Genomic DNA, 19,527 nt, shown 5'->3' on the forward strand with positions numbered 1-19,527 from the left:
TCGGGAGAAGGAAGAGCTGGGCATGGTGCAGAGAGAATTTTAGGGGGTGGTGGGAGGAGGCATACATTGGGCCACAGAAAATTGTTGGGGGCACCTATAAAATACAAGTATATTGGCTCAACATATTTACAACTAACTTTGTAAATATGTTTGCATATATAAGTCTATACTTTTTTTTTATTTTTTATTATTATTAGCTTTATTCGATATAAAATATCATCAAAGCAGTTTTACAGAATAAAAACGAAGTACCATAATAAGAAAAAGGATGAATTGACAACAAGGAAAAATTGTGCAATATAAAATTACATACAAACAGTACTTAGCACATATTAAACGATCAGAAGTTAATCTATTTAGCTAAAAAAAATTAAAACCAGAATATAAAAATGTTAAAAAGGAAATAATGCCCAAACTGATCATAAAATAAAAAACATTTCATTCAAAACAGTGCTACGCAGAAAGGGAGGCTTCAGACCCAGAAAATTGTGGTACACCTATTGTTTAGATCTGGTGGTCCGAGGAGATAGAAGGAACCTAATTGGGCTGGCACGCCTTATCTACCACCCTTCTCCTTATCATCCAGGCTATGCCCAGGAACTTTGACACTCCGCAGATCATCAGTGGAGATGAAGCGTCGGTTCTTAAGATGCGGAGGGCTACACAGTGATTCATGGGGCCCAACATTTTGCACACTGGTGTCAGCCATTTTAGTCTGGCTCTTCTATAGGCCGGGCAGGTCAAAAAGAAAATGGGCAATGGTCTCGTTATGGTAACTGCAACCTGGGCAGGATGGCGATGATAGATTTGACCCCTTCCAGTTTGCTGTCACACTATTAACAAGAAGGGTCTCATGTCTCAACTTAATGTATAAAGTCCTGTCTCGCGGGGTCTGAATGAAATCAAGATATGGTTCCAAGGCACAAGTTAATTTGTGAACGAAGAACCCCTCAGTCAATTTCTCTATCTTAGGGTTTCTGAGCTCTTGAGACTGTACGCAGTCCCAATAGGCTCTTTTCAGATCTTGCTTGGTAGGAGGTACTTGGGTAACCCAGGCTTCCGTGAATCCCAGGGAGAACAAAAGATGACGGAGGTCTACCAGCCACTTAATTCGTCCTACAGAATCAGCAAGTATTAATTCATCAAGGGCCGCCACGTATTTAGAGAGCTCCGGGGTCTTTCTTAAGCGAGCCCAAAATAACAGGGGGCGGAGTCGGGCAATGTCGTGTATTGAGCGTTTCCCCAGGTCGTAAAATAGGAGTTTCAGTGGGGTAGATGAAGGGAGGGAAGTGAGGTCTCTCAGAAACTTGTTTTCAGATTTGGCAAGTTCACCTAAGTTTTCCGAGCCCCAACGTTCGGCCCCGTATAAGGCCGAAGGGAGCGCCTTCCCATCGTAAACCTTTAGGGCCGGGGCAACTAACCTGCTCATAGACTTGCGCTGTTCCCTTGCAATTGCCCCCGCAACCCGCTTATGGTTCAGGAGCATTTTGGCTAAATGGGGACCCCACTTCATGGTGTTAGAGATACGGATCCCCAGATAGTCAAAAGAATGCACACAGTCCAGAGGAGAGCCATTCAGGGTGATGCCATTTCTGAAGCGTTTACAGGGATTGATTGCCATCAGCTTGGTTTTATCAGTATTGATTGTCAACCCCTGATTTTTACAGAAAAGGTGGAACCTGTTCAAAAGCCTCTGGAGCCCAGCCGGTGACTTAGATAACAGAAGAGTATCGTCGGCGAACAGGAGGGTTGGTGTCTTCTCACCCGCCAGGGTGGGGGCATCTGCTGGTTCTTGCCCCAGATAGTCCATCACCCTGTTAATGAATAACGAAAACAGGGTGGGGGCCATCACACAACCCTGGCGGACCCCCCTGTCCACCGCGATTCTCTCTGTCACTTGTCCTTGGGTCCCCCATCTGATTTTGGCATAGTTTCCGTCATGAAGACGCTTAACCATGTCAAGAACCAGCGGGCAGATACCCTGCTGATGGAGGGTCTGCCACAGTTTCTCGTGTGGGACCAGATCGAATGCTGTTTTGATCTATGAAGGCCAGGTACAGGCTACCTTTCCCTAAGACCACTACTTTCCAATAGACCATAAAGAGTCTAAAAACCTGGTCCATGGTTCCGACCTTCTGCCTAAACCCCGCTTGGAAGTGGGACAAGATGCTAGCGTCCTCGATCCATGCTCCAATTCTCGTAAGAAGAACCCTGCCAACCACCTTCTGCATAACGTCGATCAAACTGATCGGGCGGTAGTTGGCAGGGTCCTCTCTGTCCCCTTTCTTATAAATTGGAACCACCTCGGCTCCCTTCCAAGAGTCTGGCACAGGTGAACCCCTTGCTACAAGGTAGATTACCATCAGAATGAAGTGAGCCCAGGATTTGGAATCATGCAGAAATAGATCACCTGGTAGGCCATCCGGCCCTGCGGCCTTCCCCGGGGCAATGTTGTTTACTGCATGCTCTACCTCAAAAAGTTCAAAAGAGCCCGCGGGAAGGGAGTTTCTTGGTGTATTAAGAGCGGAACCATTGGCGGCAGCCGGTAGGCTGTCAACGCCCGTGTAGAGGGCAGAGAAATGTGAATGCCAACGGTTCTATGTTATGTGGTTGGGGATTGGAACGGCACCATTCCTGGATTCTGCGTTAATCAGGTTCCAAAATAACTTTGGATCCTTTTGTTTTGAAGCGGTGTTAAGTTCTTGCCAGTGTTCCTCGTCCCAATTTCTCCTTGCTTTGGCCTGTGCACTAGAATACTCCTTTCTTGCAGCTCTGACTGCTGGGGGAATCTTTATTCCTCAACGCTCGGGCTAATATTGCCCTCTTTTCTTTGTAATCTGCAGAGTACCAGGGGTTGCTAGATCTTGCTTGGTTGGGCCTTACGGCAGCATTCCCCTTGGTGATAAAAAAAGAGCCTAGTTGGCTGATCGTATCCTGAAAAAATTCTTGGAAAGCAAATGGGTACCCCTCACTCAATAACCTGGCAAGGTCTACGCTCTTCGTCTCCAGCACACATTTTATGTGCTGAAGAGTATCAGGATTTTGAGAAATTTTTGTCCATTTTAGGCGCCTATTGCAGTTTGCAAGGCTAACTTCTTTAGATGTTAACACAAGGGTGGGTTGCTCCAGCCGCTCTACCGGAGACCAAAGATTGTTAATCATCAGGCAGAGCGGATTATGGTCACTGTCTATCGAAGGTTTAACCTCCATGTCCTGGAGATCCCCCCATAAGCTGAGATCCAGGAGAATATAGTCAATTCTCGAGGGCGAGCTAATCCTATTAAAGGTATTTGCTCCGATTAGGTCCGATCTTGTCCTACCGTTAGCTGCCCTTAGATTAAATTCCTGAGTGAGGGCATTACTCTGAATTTGATCGGTGGAAGACTCAGGGATGGAACTGCCCATTTAATGTCTTCATCGGAGGTACTCAGCAAGTCCTCTGTGCTCAGAGGTTCATATGTACAGTTCAGGTCCCCTGCTACTATGATGTTAGACTTTGGCGAAATACCGCTAAGCAGAGATTCCAGAACTGTTATGGTCGGTTATATTTGGGCGCTGGAGGAACCTTTGGAATAAACATTGAATAATTCTAGTAGGACGCTCTGGGGGGTGCCTTTAATTGACAGGTGTAGAATATCGAGTGATGCATTCTTGCGGACCGTTACAAACCAGTCCAGTAATATGCTAATCCAAATTACTAACCCCCCCTGAGGGACGACCCTTGCCTGAACTGGATGCCGGGATGAAATATGAAGAGAAACCCGATTTATGGAGAGGTACTAAACTCCAAGTCTCCTGAAAAATGCAGATCTCAAATTTGTTTACAAAGTCGTTCCATTCCGGGAGCGAGAGCTTCTCCAGACCTGCCACATCCCAGGAGAGGAGATTGATGACTTTTGGACTTGACCTTGCCCCCCCGGTAGAGTGTTCCCAGTGCTCATTAGATTTTGGATTGGTCTTGGGGCTAGTCAATCCACATTACAGAGACCAGATCCTCCCTCTTCTCTTCCTACTATTACTTGGGTATCCAGTCCACTTCTATCGGGGCCCATATGGGGAAGCGCCTTATCTGAATGGGAGAATACCCCGGGGCAGTTGTACGGAATTCGAGGGCTAATAGATTCTCAGCGAGGACACTGTCCGTTAGTCGTAGCTCGATGCAATCCATTTTCGAGCTAGGTAATGCTACCCTTCTTGCCCTTAAAATGTCCTCGCGGATTAGAGATCTGCAGCCCCTCACATATCGCAAGCAATGTATGGCCTTGTTGCGAAGAGATTCACTACTTTCATGTTCTTGATTGGGTAACAGTTTAGGTACTTTAGTCATAAAGACTGTAGTCTGGGCATGTAAGATCGGCTTCATTTCTCCCCTACTCTGAACATGGGGGTCCTTAACCCTAGGGGGAGTCCTATGAACCTGGGATGTTTTTGTTTGTATAGCATAGGTTTTGCTGCACTCAGTAATTGAGGTTGGGGCCACCAATTTAGGAGATGCACTCTGGCCTCCCCCCCCCAGGGCCGATCCTGCTGCTCCCCCCCAAGGGGGCTCCAAGTGCAGGCTTGATTTGACTGTGGCTCCGCTGGGGAGGGAATCGCTGCGTGATCGGGTCAAAAGGTGGATTGGGGATCATGACCTTAGAGTGGAGGGCATTGATAACTTTCCTTAGGGACACTACTTCGCTCTGCAAAAGCTCAAATTTCTCCAGCAGACCTTCCAGCGTTTTAAAACAGGGGCATTTAACCGTATTGCCTATAGTATCTGATGAACAGGGTTTGTTCTCCATTACTGGCCAGGGCCCATCTTCCAAATGCTCCAGCGCCGCAAAGCGATTGGAGCAGGGAAGGGAAAGGGAAGTAGGCTCAGCAGATGTCCCCCTCAAGGGAGATAGTTCGATGATTGTATGGTTAGAAAGAAGGTTTTGTGAGGTCACGCTAGAAAACGGTAAAAGTGGCTTGGTCAGTGAGCTGTGTTAATAGGATTAGAATGTAGTGGTGTTTTTTTTTAAACATTAAGGGTATTGGTCTAGTTGAGTCACTGCCTGGGGCCTTCTGCTGACAGACCAGGTTGATCCCAGGCACAGCGCTACTGTCTACCAAGAGTGCTTCACATTCATTCACTATGGTTTCAATTCTGTCTATGACGCAATTACTTGCGGCATGGGTTACCCTTTTTACCTTTTTACCCTTCTTGTTGGCATTCCCGCCCTCACCCTCTATTGCCTTCCTTTTACCCATTTACAGCAAGTTAAATTCAGAATACTAATAATGTTCCTGAGGAAAGATAATACTGTGCCCGAATCACTTAACCTCAGTCCTTAAATTTAATTTAAAAATGGAGCTTCAAAATGTCCGATAATGCCAGCCCCCAGGCGCGTAACAAAGCCAAGATTGGGGCTCCAGAGTGGGAAAAGTGATACAGAACAGTACCTTGGTTCGCCGGGTCCAGGGATGTAAGGGGGGGTAGCCCTGCCCTGCCTCTTCCTGTCACGGACGGGCACGGGACGCGCCGCGAGTCGCCTCGGTCTTTTGAGCGTCTCCGGGCGCTTAGGAGTGACGTCTGTTGTGCGCCTGGTGTACGGGCCCACAAGCACACCGGGAGTTGTAGTCCTCCAGGTCGGTGCGGTAGGGCTGGCGAGTCGGCGGCATCCTCACAGTGCTTTGGCTGCCCCCAACGTAGTGCCCCCCACAGCAAGGTAAAGGACAGCAATGTGATGGAGGGTGCCGCGCCGCGGAAGTCGCCTCGGTCTTTTGAGCGCCTCCGGGCGCTTAGGAGTGATGTCTGTTGTGCGCCTGGTGTACGCGCCCACAAGCACGCGGGGAGTTGTAGTCCTCCAGGTCGGTGCGGTAGGGCTGGCGAGTCGGCGGTGTCCTCACAGGGCTTTGGCTGCCCCCAACGTAGAGCCCCCCACAGCAAGGTAAAGGATAGCAAGGTGATGGAGGGTCTATACATAGATGTAGATACATATACGCATATCATACAAAGTGACATTTATGACAAGTGGTTGGACAACTTAATTGTGTGTGGCAAGATAGGGAGGTATCAGTCTGTTTTTTTCTGTCACCTCCTACATTCAGCAGCTGTGGTGGTGTTTGGGGGGAGTGCAGGCTTGTGGGCGGGCCTGACACAAGTAAAAGTGGACTCTGCATAATCAGTAGGTTTTTCAAATTTTGTATTTGTTAAACAGCATTCTTTAAACATGTTTAAAGATTTTAATGCATACTCTGTTTCCTCACAGTAAGCCTCGGAAACATTCATTATCTGCATATTTTGCTAAGAAGCTGTTGAGTGGGCGTGGTTAAGGTTAAACAAAAAGCAGAGGGTCCTTCAAGGCTGCTCGCTGCTCTGGGGGTGGTCTGTAATCCCCCGCGGCACAGCTGTCTGCCTGCTATCTGGCCTTCTGGGCGCTACGGGTGTTCCTCTACCACAGACAACAAACTTCCCAGCACATCAAAAAACAGCTGAGGGTGGGCTTTCTTCTTTCTTTGTGAGTCCTGCAACTTGGGAGATGAGCGGATTTTGCGTATTGGCAATCCGCGGATTTGCGGATTTGCGTATTTCGAAAATACGCAAAATCCGCGGATCCTAGCGTATTTTTTTTTGTGTGTTCGCACGGGTTTCTGCAAGTTCGCGAGGGTTTTATTGTACAAAACGCTCGCGAACGTGCAGAAACCCGTGCGAACACAATGTGCCTGGGTATTGCGCTCGTGAAAGTCAAGGATGCAAAGTCTATCCAGCATCACAGCTGATTTTCGACGGTAGATTTGGGAAGAAGGCACATCTGCCCAGCCTTGACAACGCTTACGATTGTTTTTGGGCTGATGAATGAGTCACTGAATTTAAGCTTCAACTAGGGCACATGCTTTATTGATATCTGTAAGTGCTTCCTGTTGAGGTTTAATTTTTGTGCCAGGACCATCGTGCCAGAATGAACCCTGCCCTTCATATTTATTCAAGAAGACGCCACCGTTTTGTGCCATACCTCTACTCAACTGGAGTACTTTCTACTGGATAATCAGTAAGTGCTACCTCGTTGGGTAAATGTATAGTGCTTTTACTATACTACAGCTTCCTAAAGTGCCAGAGAGTTGTCTACAGCGACCATGTGTGTGTTACTATGCAATCGCCCCGAAGGGCGCAGGGGTCCCTTGAGTGAGCTGCTGTTGTATTTTACAATGGCGCCAGCAAGCTGCCAGCGCCGTTGTAAAATAGTTACAAAGTTAGCTTGCACAGGAAGCACTTAGATAAAATAAAGCAGCACCTGCTTCGTTTTATCTAGTGGTTCCTGTGCAAGCTAACTTTGTAACTATTTTACAACGGCGCTGGCAGCTTGCTGGCGCCATTGTAAATTAGTTACATGAGTGGGGGTTCAACTTTTGAACCCGTTACGTCCGCGCGGATTTTTTTTCTTCGGATTTTGTGGGAAATCCGTAAAATACGCGGATTGCGGATTCCCCAAAAATCCGAAAAATCCGTGGGCGTAACGGATTTACCGCTCATTTACTCCAGGCGCAACCAGAAAACTGTTTCATTCCAAGGTTTTTCCCTTAGCCTTGCACCAGCCGTTCCGACGTTAGTTCATGAAAGGAGATCTTGTATTGAGAATAAAACGCCAGAACACAGCAAATGCGTGATTATTAGCGCAACAGCCCACCACTGACGTAAGGCAAGTCCTGCCACGCGCCAAACAGCACCTTTATGGACAGTAAAGTGGTGTGAAGTGATAATGTCACAAAAATGTACCACAAAGAAACTGACATGAATGCATGGAGTGAGCATGCAAAGCTAACCTACAAAAACTAATGGACGGACCACTAACTGTGGGCTCCCGGGTCCTGAGCTACTTCCTGTAAAGCGCCTCGACGCCGCCTCGCCAGGGGTAATCGCTATATAAATGCAATTTAAACACAAAGGGAGTGTTGTGAAACTGAACATCTTCCCCAATTAACAAAGCTTCGGTGCCAGCAAAAATTCCTGCTAAAAAGCTCGGGGGCAAATCTGTCCCATAGAAACTTGTAAAAACATAAGCTGTGCATTTGCGAAGCACATGTTCATCACGAAACACACTTTGGAGCTGAAGGCTGGTGTGTACGGTAATCTAGCAATGGATGACATTTGAAGGGCTTCGGGAGGATGAAAGCACGGGACTCGAACCCGTGACCATGGGGTGAAAAAGACCTTCCAGAAGGGATGCGTCAGTCCACTGACCCACCAGAACCAGCTTTGCCCTCCTCAACGAAAAGTAGGTTTTGCATGGTCTTCTCCTCTGTGCAAAACCTACTATTCTGCAGAAATGCTTAATTTTGTACTGAGAGCAGCACTGCTTTCAGGGCTCTTGGTCACACGCTTCAGGGTGAGATCGGAAAATGTAACCATTTCATGCAGCAAATTTACTGTACACAAATAATCCACAACTGGGATGAAATAATGACATCTTGTGGTAATACATGATTGCACGTTTGATGCATGGTATAAGTGCACCAACAAGGCAACTACAGCCAACACCAACTCAGTGCAGAGTTTAGGAGAATTTATTTACAAGTCAGAAATCTGTCTAGGTGATTTTGTACCACTCAAGGTCACATTTTGGATTGGCAGATGACATACTTTTTTTTCCGGTGCTAGGCAAAAAATACACAATACCTGAGGTCTAGGCAAAAAGTGCACACTTCCACCCTCAGTGGATATTAAAAGAATGTCTCTAGATGTCCTGTGGTTAACAACGCTCTGGTGATTACCACAGCTGTACCTGGCCTCCAATACTTTTAAAAAATCAGTACAAATCATTAACGTGTAATATACATTTACTGCAATCTTCAATTTAAATTAATAAACTCCTAAGCATTTGATATGGAGACGAGTGTTCCGATTTTAAAGCGTTTAATATGGAGACGAGGATTCTGATTTTAAAGCTGGCAGTACATCTGCTTTTATCTTCTTTTTTTATGTGAAAATATCCGTTTCAAGTCCACTGTGGGATTCATAAATCAGAACAAATCACTACAGCCCAGTAATCCAACCAATTGCAAGCCTTGTGGACTTCTTCTGTTGCAGCTTCTTTTAATTGAAGCTCGCAGAAAGTTTATGTTGGTGGGGGAGGAGAGAAGGAGTGTAAGTTGGAGCCCGGCACAGCGACTCATTACTGTAGCTGGAAGAGGCTTGTGTGGTGGGGGAGGAGGGAGAGGGGCAAGTTTTACTGTAGCTGGAAGAGTCTTTTGCCAAATGGGCAGGCTGTTTAAGGCAGATGGCACCTGCGCGCGTTCATGTGGCCTAAAGCTTGCATTCATGTGCACGTGAACGCAAGCTTAAGGCCTCATGAACGCAAGTTTTAGGCCAGTGGGTCGCACTTTGAAAAGTCCCTTTACTACAGATCGAGCAAGCAACAGCGCAAGCGCTGTTCTAGCTCGACCTAAACAAGCCCTGGACGTTTTGGGCATAAGCCCTGTATTCCTGGGACTGCCTGTCAATCACTTTACAGGCTGCAAGCAATACCCCTGTGACAAGTTGGGAATGGGTGTTGCTCGCAGCCTCTGAATGAACTGATTGCATGTGAACGGATGTCACACATTTACAGCTCAGACACGAAAGAGATCATGAGCTGAGAATTAGAAGGGAGACGAATTCTAAGAAAGCTATGTCACACCTACCAGGCAGGCATTTTAAAAAGCAAAGCATACGTTTAAATGCATGTCACTGGAACATCATAGCTATGTTAATGTATACTCTGACAACAGGTGAAGAAATGTAATGGGGGAGCGAAAGCGAACCTGCTGTGCCCCAGGGCACTTCTCAAAATGAACTTTTCTTTCCCTCCGTCTCACGTTAGGCCCTATATTTTTGTGGTTTGCTTATTTGGGATGGCATCTGGTGCACGTTTCGCTCTTGCTCACTGTGAGAGATCTGTTGCTGTAACTGTTTCAGATGTATTTCATTTCAAAAGAACGCAGGACTTCGCTCAGGATTTAGTTTCTGGTGTATGGAATATTCATTTGGCACATGCGAGTCATTTTGAAACTGTCCTACAATATATTACTTTAGTCATAAGTTGTTCTATTTAAATCTGGTTTGGGGCTGTTTCTGTCTGTTACGGGCAATTTCGACCTTTCAGCATGATTAGCGTGTTAGTGAGAAACATTAATTGAGCACTGTGCCTGACACACGACATTTTGCTGTAAAATGTGCCATTCAGAGTATGCAACTCATTTTTCATTAGACTAATTTCCCATCTCTACCAAAATTAAAACACAACAAGTGAGCGCGCATACGTTGTGATCGTTAAGGAAAACCCCTTGCAGGACACCTATTGTCAGCACTTTAATTGGAACTATAAGAGTGCTAGGACCCACTGTCCAGAGTACTTGGTTACTTGTTTTTTTGTTGTTGTTGAGAAGTGTTGGTACGCTCCAATTAAATGCATTGAAGTATTGAGAAGTGCAGGTTCTCAGAGTACCTAATGCACATTTAAATGACTCTGCTCCAGAGCCGACAAGGAAGCAGCCGGGTCCAGTGGGGTGTATGAGATTTCTCTGTCTATAACTTGTGTAAAACATGTGCTGCCCCAAATTGCGAGTGCACACAGAGCCTGATCACCTCCTAGTGCCTTGTGTCTGTAAAGTATAGAACGCTGTGCCCGCCCCTGAGGTGTGTGCATGTCTCTCATGGTGCTTGCTGATGGCGGTTGGCCTGGTTTGCGGTTTTAGGAGCAGGTCATTCAGTTCATCAAGTGGGTTAATTTTGAGGAGTGGGACATGCGCTGACACAATTGATGTGATCAAAAAATGCACATAAAAAAATACAATAACTCTTGCCTTACTGATATAGCATAGCAAGACTTAGATTTGACTTACGAATTTAATGTGTGTTCAAAAGTGGTCTGACACTCAGCGTCACAACATAAACAAGCTATCGGCATTGCTGTGGGGGGGGGGCGGGGGAGCGCATTCCTTTGAAGTCTGATGCCGAGGCATGGTGTGGGATGTGGCTGGCGATGAGCTCACGGCATTGCTGTGGCGGGGAGCTCATTCCTTTGAAGTCTGATGCCGAGGCATGGTGTGCACGCGCCTGGCTCACATGAACTGTACGCGATCCGCAGTTGGGTAGACTTTTCGAAAGCCTTAATATAAATCTCGCCTATCATCCCTACGGGATGGAATAGGCGAGACCTAAAAATTACACGCAATGGGTCTGTTAACGTTGAAATGTATTGACAGCCTATATTATGATTTATAAAAGTAAGATACATTCATTTTACTCTGTGTGCATATGGGGCAACACCAGCCTGAAGTACTGTTTTTTATTTCTAAACAATTTTTTTAGACTACATTAACTAAATTGTCAGGCTAAGCAAATATGTTAGTGGAATACATTATCAATGACTTCCGGCCGTTTCTTTTAATCTGTCAAGCTTGAAAGTCGCACAATCTTTTCATCGCTTTCTTACTGTTAGGTTACGCTATGTCTTGATATTTTATGACATGCTACTGTAATGATACCTGATGCTGCATTTTGTTATGTCATGGTATGTTGTACTATGTTACTACTAATCTTTCCACTGAGGTTCATGATTTGCCTGTTTCTCTGTCAGATGCCCGGCTCCATCTCTCTATGGGCCCTTATCCCTACGTGACTCCGCCTGGGAAGGATGCGCTGCTCCAGTGTCTTTTCCGAGTGGAGGATCTGCCTGTAGACCTCAGTCTCCTGACGGTCACCTGGAAGCTTAGCGACCACGTGCTGGTGATATATAATGAGTCAGTGACAGCCTTTGAACCCCGGGCCCGTCTCTGCCCCGACGAGTTGAAGAAAGGGAATGCCTCGCTGGCCTTGGCAGAGCCCACAGCTGCTGACAACGGGAACTACATCTGCGAGGTCATGTACGGCGAAGACAGCGGGAGCAATGATTTGATTCTGCATGTGGAAGGTGAGTAGAAGAAAAGACACTGGTCAGGGAGGCTCTTTCCCACAGATATGTCTACTGGCTTCAGCTCCCCGGCCCAAAGAATCTCTCGAGCTACTCTTGGCACAAATCTGATCTTTGGTGTGGATATATTAGCAAGTTATGCTACCATTGCAGCTGGGTGCCAGGTGGTTCGAGATAGTATTAGAAGTTCCAGATATTCACTGGAGCGCACCTATGATTCTGCTTAAAGAGGTGGCAGAGTAAGGGCATCAGGGTAATTAGGACATTTTCAAGTCTGAAGGAACATTCTCTGAACCGATGGTTTTTGAAGCACACACCAACATCCCCTCTCACCCCTTCCCACTCAGTGGTAGAAGCGTTGTGTTCACACATAGATAAATATGTTGTACAACTGATCTCTCTTGGTAGAAGTGGGCAAGGAGTATCCTTACAGTGCATTTCTCATCCTTGCCTCTGAAATTCAAAGTTCTCTTTAGCAGCTGGAGTTCATCAGGGTGCTAAGGGTCCAACCATACAGGTGAAAATAGAAACCATGCAACTGGATGAGGTGCTCTAGAGTTTCAATATAAGTGAGAAACAGACAATGTGACAGTACAGAAGACTGAGCAACACCACAAATCAAGGTACATAAATAGCTGATAAAAATGTATGGAAAGCATTTAAACCCACTGAAACAAGAAAATACAAACACTGCAAAGAATTGCCTCTATTTGTGATTTTTGGAGAACATGTCTAACAGTGGCATTTTTGACAGTATCAAAAGCCCTTGACTGATCTAGAAGAATGAGGGAGCAGGTCCTAGTAGATGAAATACTTCCAAAGCCATCCCAGTGCTGTGTTGGAGAGAATGAAAATAGCACAAAAGTAGTCTATCTGCCTATTTTGATTGAACACAAAATTTAGCATTCTTAGTTGCCTCATGCAAAAGTGAAATGGATTCAACTTGAGAAAGCTCAGATCAATTAAGACCATGTTCTTTTCAAAGATGGTGCCAACAGAGTAGACATGCAGCTTGTCCAATGCTTTTTGAGTAGGTCACTATTTCAATTCAATTTTCAATTCAAAGGTAGCTTTATTCGACTTTACAAAGCAAGTCATATAAGCACATTTAAAAAAAATTCAGTTACACACAAACTATAAAATCAATTCATTTCATGTGAGTAGATAAAAACAGTATAAAATAACATAAGGGCCGTACTATAATAAATACTAGAGGCTGTAAATTATACGAATTAAACAGGTATTTTAAAAAGGCCATCCCAGGCCTGAAGTGCAAATTAACGCAATAGATAGGATAGAGAATACATCAAATACAGTTAATTACAGGTTATAACTACCTCGACCTATTGCATCGACAATCTGCATCTAATTATATATTTTAAAAACTTTGCTGCTGTTAAAATAGTCAGATCATCTTGTAACATATACAGCTTAATCAAAGCAGGTCTACACTGCCTCAGGCCCCATGATTTTAAAGGGGGTAGTAGATATATTTTTCTCCCCCAAGCAAAGTGTTTGCAAAATAAAATAAAATGTATATTAGACTGTACTGAAACTTCATCACATGGGCAATTAATTAAATTGCGAGACCACTCATTTGTATTCGGGAAAGTCAACATTTTGAAAAAGCTGTCTGTTCTCATCCTAGATAGCAACAGTCTAGTATAGCTCGAGTGATCTGGGGATAAATATGGGTGTAGACTCCGTCCATGTAACACGAGATGATGATGTATAATACTAGGTTTGCCTCTCTCGGACAGATCACGTCTGTCTTCCAGTAAGGCCAGGCGGCTTTTCTTGAGGAACTTTTTCGAGATTGATTCACATGTGATAGGGGAATCATACAGTTCTGGATGACCTAAAGTGGATAGGAAATTTCTGATGTAGGACAACCATGTGATATTTTTGGCCCCCTCTAGTTTCATGCAGTCACCAATAATAAGCCTATTAAAAACTGTATCTTCAGTGGTCCATATCTTGTGCCACAACATAATAGGGCTAATTTTGATTAGATCATATATATGGACCCTATTAAGCTCCCTATGACAAATGGTATTAGAGGTTGACCTCGGAACAGCCAAGAGATATCGGAAAAAAGCATTTTCCGTTGTCTGTATCTCCTGGCAGTTCGTCATCCCCATTTTTGAATGTGCTTATATGACTTGCTTTGTAAAGTCGAATAAAGCTACCTTTGAATTGAGTAGGTCACTAAAGAAAATACAGACCTAATCAGAGAGCACGTTTGCCAGGCATACATTGAGCAGTGAACTTGATTTAAGACGAACACCGCAACTGTAACAGGTTGACAGTCCAATGGAATAAATTGAAGATGCAAATGGTGGTAAGGCGGTATTTAAAGAAAGGGGCAGACAGTTTTTGCCCAGAATAGGATTTCTAATCTTCATCTGAAAAATCACTAAATTCTGTGCATCAGTTCAAATCATTTACATCCATTGCAGAAGCTTATCTTATTTCAAAGAAAATGTCATCTCAAGTGTTCATGCACACAAGATCTACTGGATGTTCACTTTTCAAAACGTTTCATTTGTGTTTTTTTTGCCTTTTAGTACTGCAACAGCATGTGAATAGCCATATGATGCCCCATCAGTCATAATTGATTGACAGTCATTCTCAGTCTAATGATTGTTACTACAACACGATTCTATGCAAAGGAGCAGCACCTTGCTTTATGGGGTGTACAAAGTACAATACCTAAAGTTAATTATTCAACCTTTTTAGTGTTGTGTCACACTACTTGTTGGATGAATAAAACTAATGCCACATTTCCAGTACAACATGACTGGATAACACATCCTCCTTAGCAATGGCAGAACATGAGGATGTGCAGAAGATAATACAACAGACGCCCTTCGAAAGATGCCCTCAGTATCATTCAATGTACCCTTGGCACCATCTCCACACTGTTGGTAACCTATGCCTCTCGCCGAAACACGACAACACCTTCTGTGACTGCCGCTAAGCATTTAGGAGCAAAATGACCCTTCAGCAGTGGAGAGACAGGCAGTTGTCCCACAACAAAATGTTGCTCATCCTCAGAGATGCTGGACATCTTCAGTGAGGCAAACCTGATTGGAGCAGAAGAAGAAGAATCTGCTGAGTCTTCTGCTCTTCTGGCCCACAAACCCAATCCCAAGATCAAAGGAAGAAGAGGCCCCCGAGGATGCCCCATTTACCTCTGTCGACCCTGGACCTCATCTGACGACCACACTGAGACACATGAATACAGTTGACACCCAAACCTAAGCCACATAAGGAGCTGCATGGCCCCTCTTTGGATCAGGTGTTGAGCCCCGTGTATTACCCACCATTGCTCTCAGATGCGCTACCACCCTCTGGCTTGGCTCGACACAGAAGCAAGTTCTCTGAGCTGAGATGGCTCCAACCAAGAGCATCGACCCAAACAGACCACGAGTCTGAGACCATGTGTTGGCACTGAACTCTTGAAGCTGATGCCATTGATGCTGTAAGGAATGCATACATTGAAAACTCCTTTGACTCCGAGGCTGTCAACAACTGCCTCCCAGGAAAGGCCTTTCCTAAAAAAGTTGCAAAAGGATTTGGACGAAAGACAGCTGTTCATCGTCATCCACCAACCCACAGGCAAGATCTCCACCTTAGAAGAGACTTTGCCTAAAAAGTGCAGACTCCCCTTTGCGGAAGCTTCATCTTCAGGCATTCCATGGCCACCACCACCCTCCCAAAAGGCTTAGTTACAAGGCTGTTGTCCCTACTCCTCCTCCAACACCTCCTCACCCTCCTTCAACACTTCCACCCTCTTCAACACCTCTTCCCTCACCTCCTGCGACTTCCTATCAGCACTTACTTGAAGTTGTACTCAGACACAGACAGTCCTAGCATATCACATTGTAGTCCCAGTCTACCTGCATCCCCCAGATGATCTTATCTTTGGAGTATTAAGTTGATCCTCTGGGAGGACCCTGATCTTGACAATGTCCCTGTTAGGCCATCCTCTCCATGCAACACCACATCGTACAATAGCTTTATCCAAAAAGCAGCCGCCTGTCACAGGGTGAATATATACATCACTCCAGACAATGATGGTTTCTTGGTAGAGATGATCTCCAGAACCAAATGCTCCCTCCAGCATTTTGCATGATTGAGGGAATAATTAAATCTTCCCCTGAGATCTTTAAGGAGCCAGTCAAATCTCATATAGTAACATACAGGATTGAAAAGATGTTCAAGCTGGCACACTCAGATCCACTCTACATCAGGCATCTCATCCCATCGGACCCCTTGGTTGTTTCTACTGCCCAGTAATGAGTGGCAGCCCAGATCACTAGCAACACCGTCCCTCCTGAGGATAAATAAGCGCATGGACCCAGCTGGCAAGAGGGTAGCAGTCAGTGCCACCACACAGTGGCACATTGCCAATTCAGTAGGCCTTTTCCCCAAATGTATGACAGGACACAGTAGGAAGAGATGTAGAAGATAGTCGAAGAATGGAAAACTATTTCCATTGCTACCATCAGTTGTGCCCTGAATTCATGTGATGCAGCTGCCAGTAGGTGAATCCTGTGTCATTCTCCACAGGCACTCCTGACTGCGTGTGTCTGGATTCAAGCTGGAAGGGCAGCAAAATCTTATCAACCGGCCCTTTGACGAGCAGAAATTTTTCTGCGTGCAGTTGGATGACTGTTGGACAAAATATATGGACACCGGCACCGGTGAAGCCATAGGTGCCTTTCAAGTTACTACTATCAGGGTCTCCTTTCGAAGGCACCAAGCAATGTGTGGGTCCCAAGCCCCGTCACCAGAACCAAGCAGTATTGCAAACAGCAGCAACAGGGTTATCACCAACAGAGCGGTAGAGGGTACACTTGGGGTCTTTCAGAGGTAACAGCTCTAAAGGTTGAGACAAAGACATTCCCGCAAGGGTGGCTCTACCTCCAAGAACTGACTTGCCTTGCATCCTCCCATCACACTAAACCTGTCAGGAGGCATTACAGTGGTTTCTTTTATTTTGGGAGAATATCACTGCAGCTCAGTAGGGTTTATCCTTAATGGAGCACAGCTACTGTCTCAAGCTTATTTCAACCCCACCAACCATCTCACCCTGCATACACGCCCTGAGCCAAGAAAACCCGACCCTCTTGCAAGAGGAGGTTCAGGTGCTCCTTTTCAATGGAGCTCTATAGCCAGTGTCCTCTCAACACAGGGGCAAGGGCTTCTACTCCCTCTACTTACTTATCCCCAAAACAGAAGGCTCATTCAAGCTAGTCCTCAATGTCAGGCCTCCAAAAAGGTACATCCCATCAAAACATTTCCATATCATCACCCTACAGGATGTTATCTCTTTGCTGTAACTAAATGATTTCATGACCACACAAAGCTTGAAGGACACCCATTTCCACATCCAAAACCATCAGGCTCGTGGGTGGTACCTGTGCTCCATGGTAAATGGACTGCACTACCAATTCATAGAGTTGCCCTTCGGAGTCACCACGGCCACAAGGGTTTTAACTAAATGTCTAGTAGTGGTAGCTGCACACCTAAGAAGGAGGGGAACTCATGTCTTCCACTACTTATAACAACTGGCTGATCAAGAGTGCAAGTGGACAAGACTGTGTAGCCCACTCTCAAGCCACACTATTACTACTGCAAAACTTGGGGTTTACAGTAAACACCACTGAGTCCCACCTCAAGCCATTTCAAGTCCAACCCTTCCTGGTTCAGACCTAAATAAAGTCTAGGGCAAAGTTTATCCCATCACCCAAAGGGTAGTGGCATTCCATCCGCTTCTGCCTCTTTTCAGCCTATGAGTCCTCTCATCGTTCAAACTGCAATATGCCTCCTCTGTATGATGACAAAAAGGGGTGGGTAACCCAATATACCCTCGCGGACTTGGGCAAATGATGTGTAAGCTATTGGTTGCCTGCAAGGGATTTATTCTTGAGATATTTTGAACAGCATATTGAGATTCAGACTGTGAACATCAGTTGCTGTGTTGGATTCAGAAATCCAGTTATTCAAGGACATTTAAGAAACAACTACCACACTAGCTGAAGAAATAAATATTTGCAACACAGGGGATTTTTTATCAAAGAAGTTATTATTTCTAGTAAAATAAAAAGGGTTCTTAATCAGTCATGAGAATGAAACAAAAGAGAGATGTAATGTACAAGGAATATTACAATTTTTCCTATATTACAAAAGAAAAAGTCCACACTGTTGCATAACATAGATAATGACTACTACTAGATTAGAGGTAAGTCACTGATGGCAAGATGTCGGTCACGCAGAAGTGGACAAGTAAGTCGACGTTTTGGTCCTCAACGAGTCAATTCACAAGACCTTCCTCAGGACGGGTAATTAAATATATACCGATGACCCCTAGAAGAATAACATGACATTCAGTTATATTATCCCTAAGGTGTTGCATAACAATTAAAATTGTGAACATTTATTCATTACATCAATTTGCATACATAGTCACTTATGTTTTTTACAGTTTCAAAAATCTATTACAGTTATTTGAGAACATACAATTGATCACACTGGTGTGGCGGCGGATCTGGTAAAAACTAAAAGTGTTGAAAACTGGTCACTTGGAACTCAGACAACAGCAATATCAATTGCGTGAGAGTATCTAACTTACTTTAAAGAAGAGCTGTTTAAGGCCAACGTAAAGGCAAATTATTAGCGTCGGTCACTGGTTCTCACTATAGTAGATGAGAAAATATGCATAAGTATAGCGATCAAAAAGTATTGAGTTCGACTAAACATAAGGCTCAAGTGTCACTGAATGTAGCTGATGTTACCTGAGGTCATAAGATAGGCACTCAGATGCGAGTCGACATGTCTTTAAATTACAGGTCTTCTCTCGGAGAATCTCAATTGAATCTGCGGATGTAATTGAAGTCACTTATTTACTACCATGTGGCGATATAAGCGTAAGTTTTAAGTTGTGTACATAGTGGTCATTATTAGAGCGGGTGTTTATTACGGCAAAAAGGCACCCTCGAGGATTTAATATACATTCGGCCTAACTTTGTATATTTATATTTCGGTCTGAGGGATACGTTGCAAATTACACCCCAACTGAATATATGTATTAATTTAAAGTCCCATGTTTAAGGAGATTTCACCCTGGATACTGAGCCACTTTGAGATACCGTTTAGAAAAGGTCACAACTCTCCGAAACAGTGAGCATTTAACATTGGAACTCTATGTTTACTTCAGTATGGTTTCAACTGTAGCCACATTATCGTTGAAAATGGAGCCAGTATTTATTGATTTAGGTTGTCTAGTCCCATAAGATACTGCTAATCGTTGCAGATCAATGTATCGAAAGGAATGTTTAAACAAAGCAAGGTTTGAAACGGCATTGTATCTAGAACTTGTGTAAACCCGAAGGGTATAACTAACATGTTGCATTTACGTGTCAGGTCAAGCCGAACAACCCTGTTAAAAAACAAGCTTTAAACACACTAAGTACACCGGTCTCGTGGGGTCACAGATTAAAATGAGGTTCCACACAGCAGTCAGTACTTACTTAGTGTTTACTTTTCACAGGTCTCTGTTGGCGGGGAGCTTTGTCTGGCAGAAACGTGGCAAGGCGCTCGTACT

General features: G+C 44.8%; 1 protein-coding gene across 1 annotated transcript in view; it reads left to right on the forward strand.

The window, feature by feature from the left end:
- The first annotated feature begins 11,518 nt into the window (after positions 1 to 11,518).
- Positions 11,519 to 19,527, forward strand: part of LOC144769107 (uncharacterized) — a 430,861-nt gene continuing 422,852 nt past the window's right edge. The window contains exon 1 of the mRNA XM_078653110.1: positions 11,519 to 11,915. Coding sequence (XP_078509236.1) covers positions 11,519 to 11,915 — 397 coding nt within the window. The remainder of the gene's footprint in view (positions 11,916 to 19,527) is intronic.

The sequence above is a fragment of the Lissotriton helveticus genome, chromosome 7 (assembly GCF_964261635.1).
Source record: "Lissotriton helveticus chromosome 7, aLisHel1.1, whole genome shotgun sequence".
NCBI classification, from domain to species: Eukaryota; Metazoa; Chordata; class Amphibia; order Caudata; family Salamandridae; genus Lissotriton; species Lissotriton helveticus.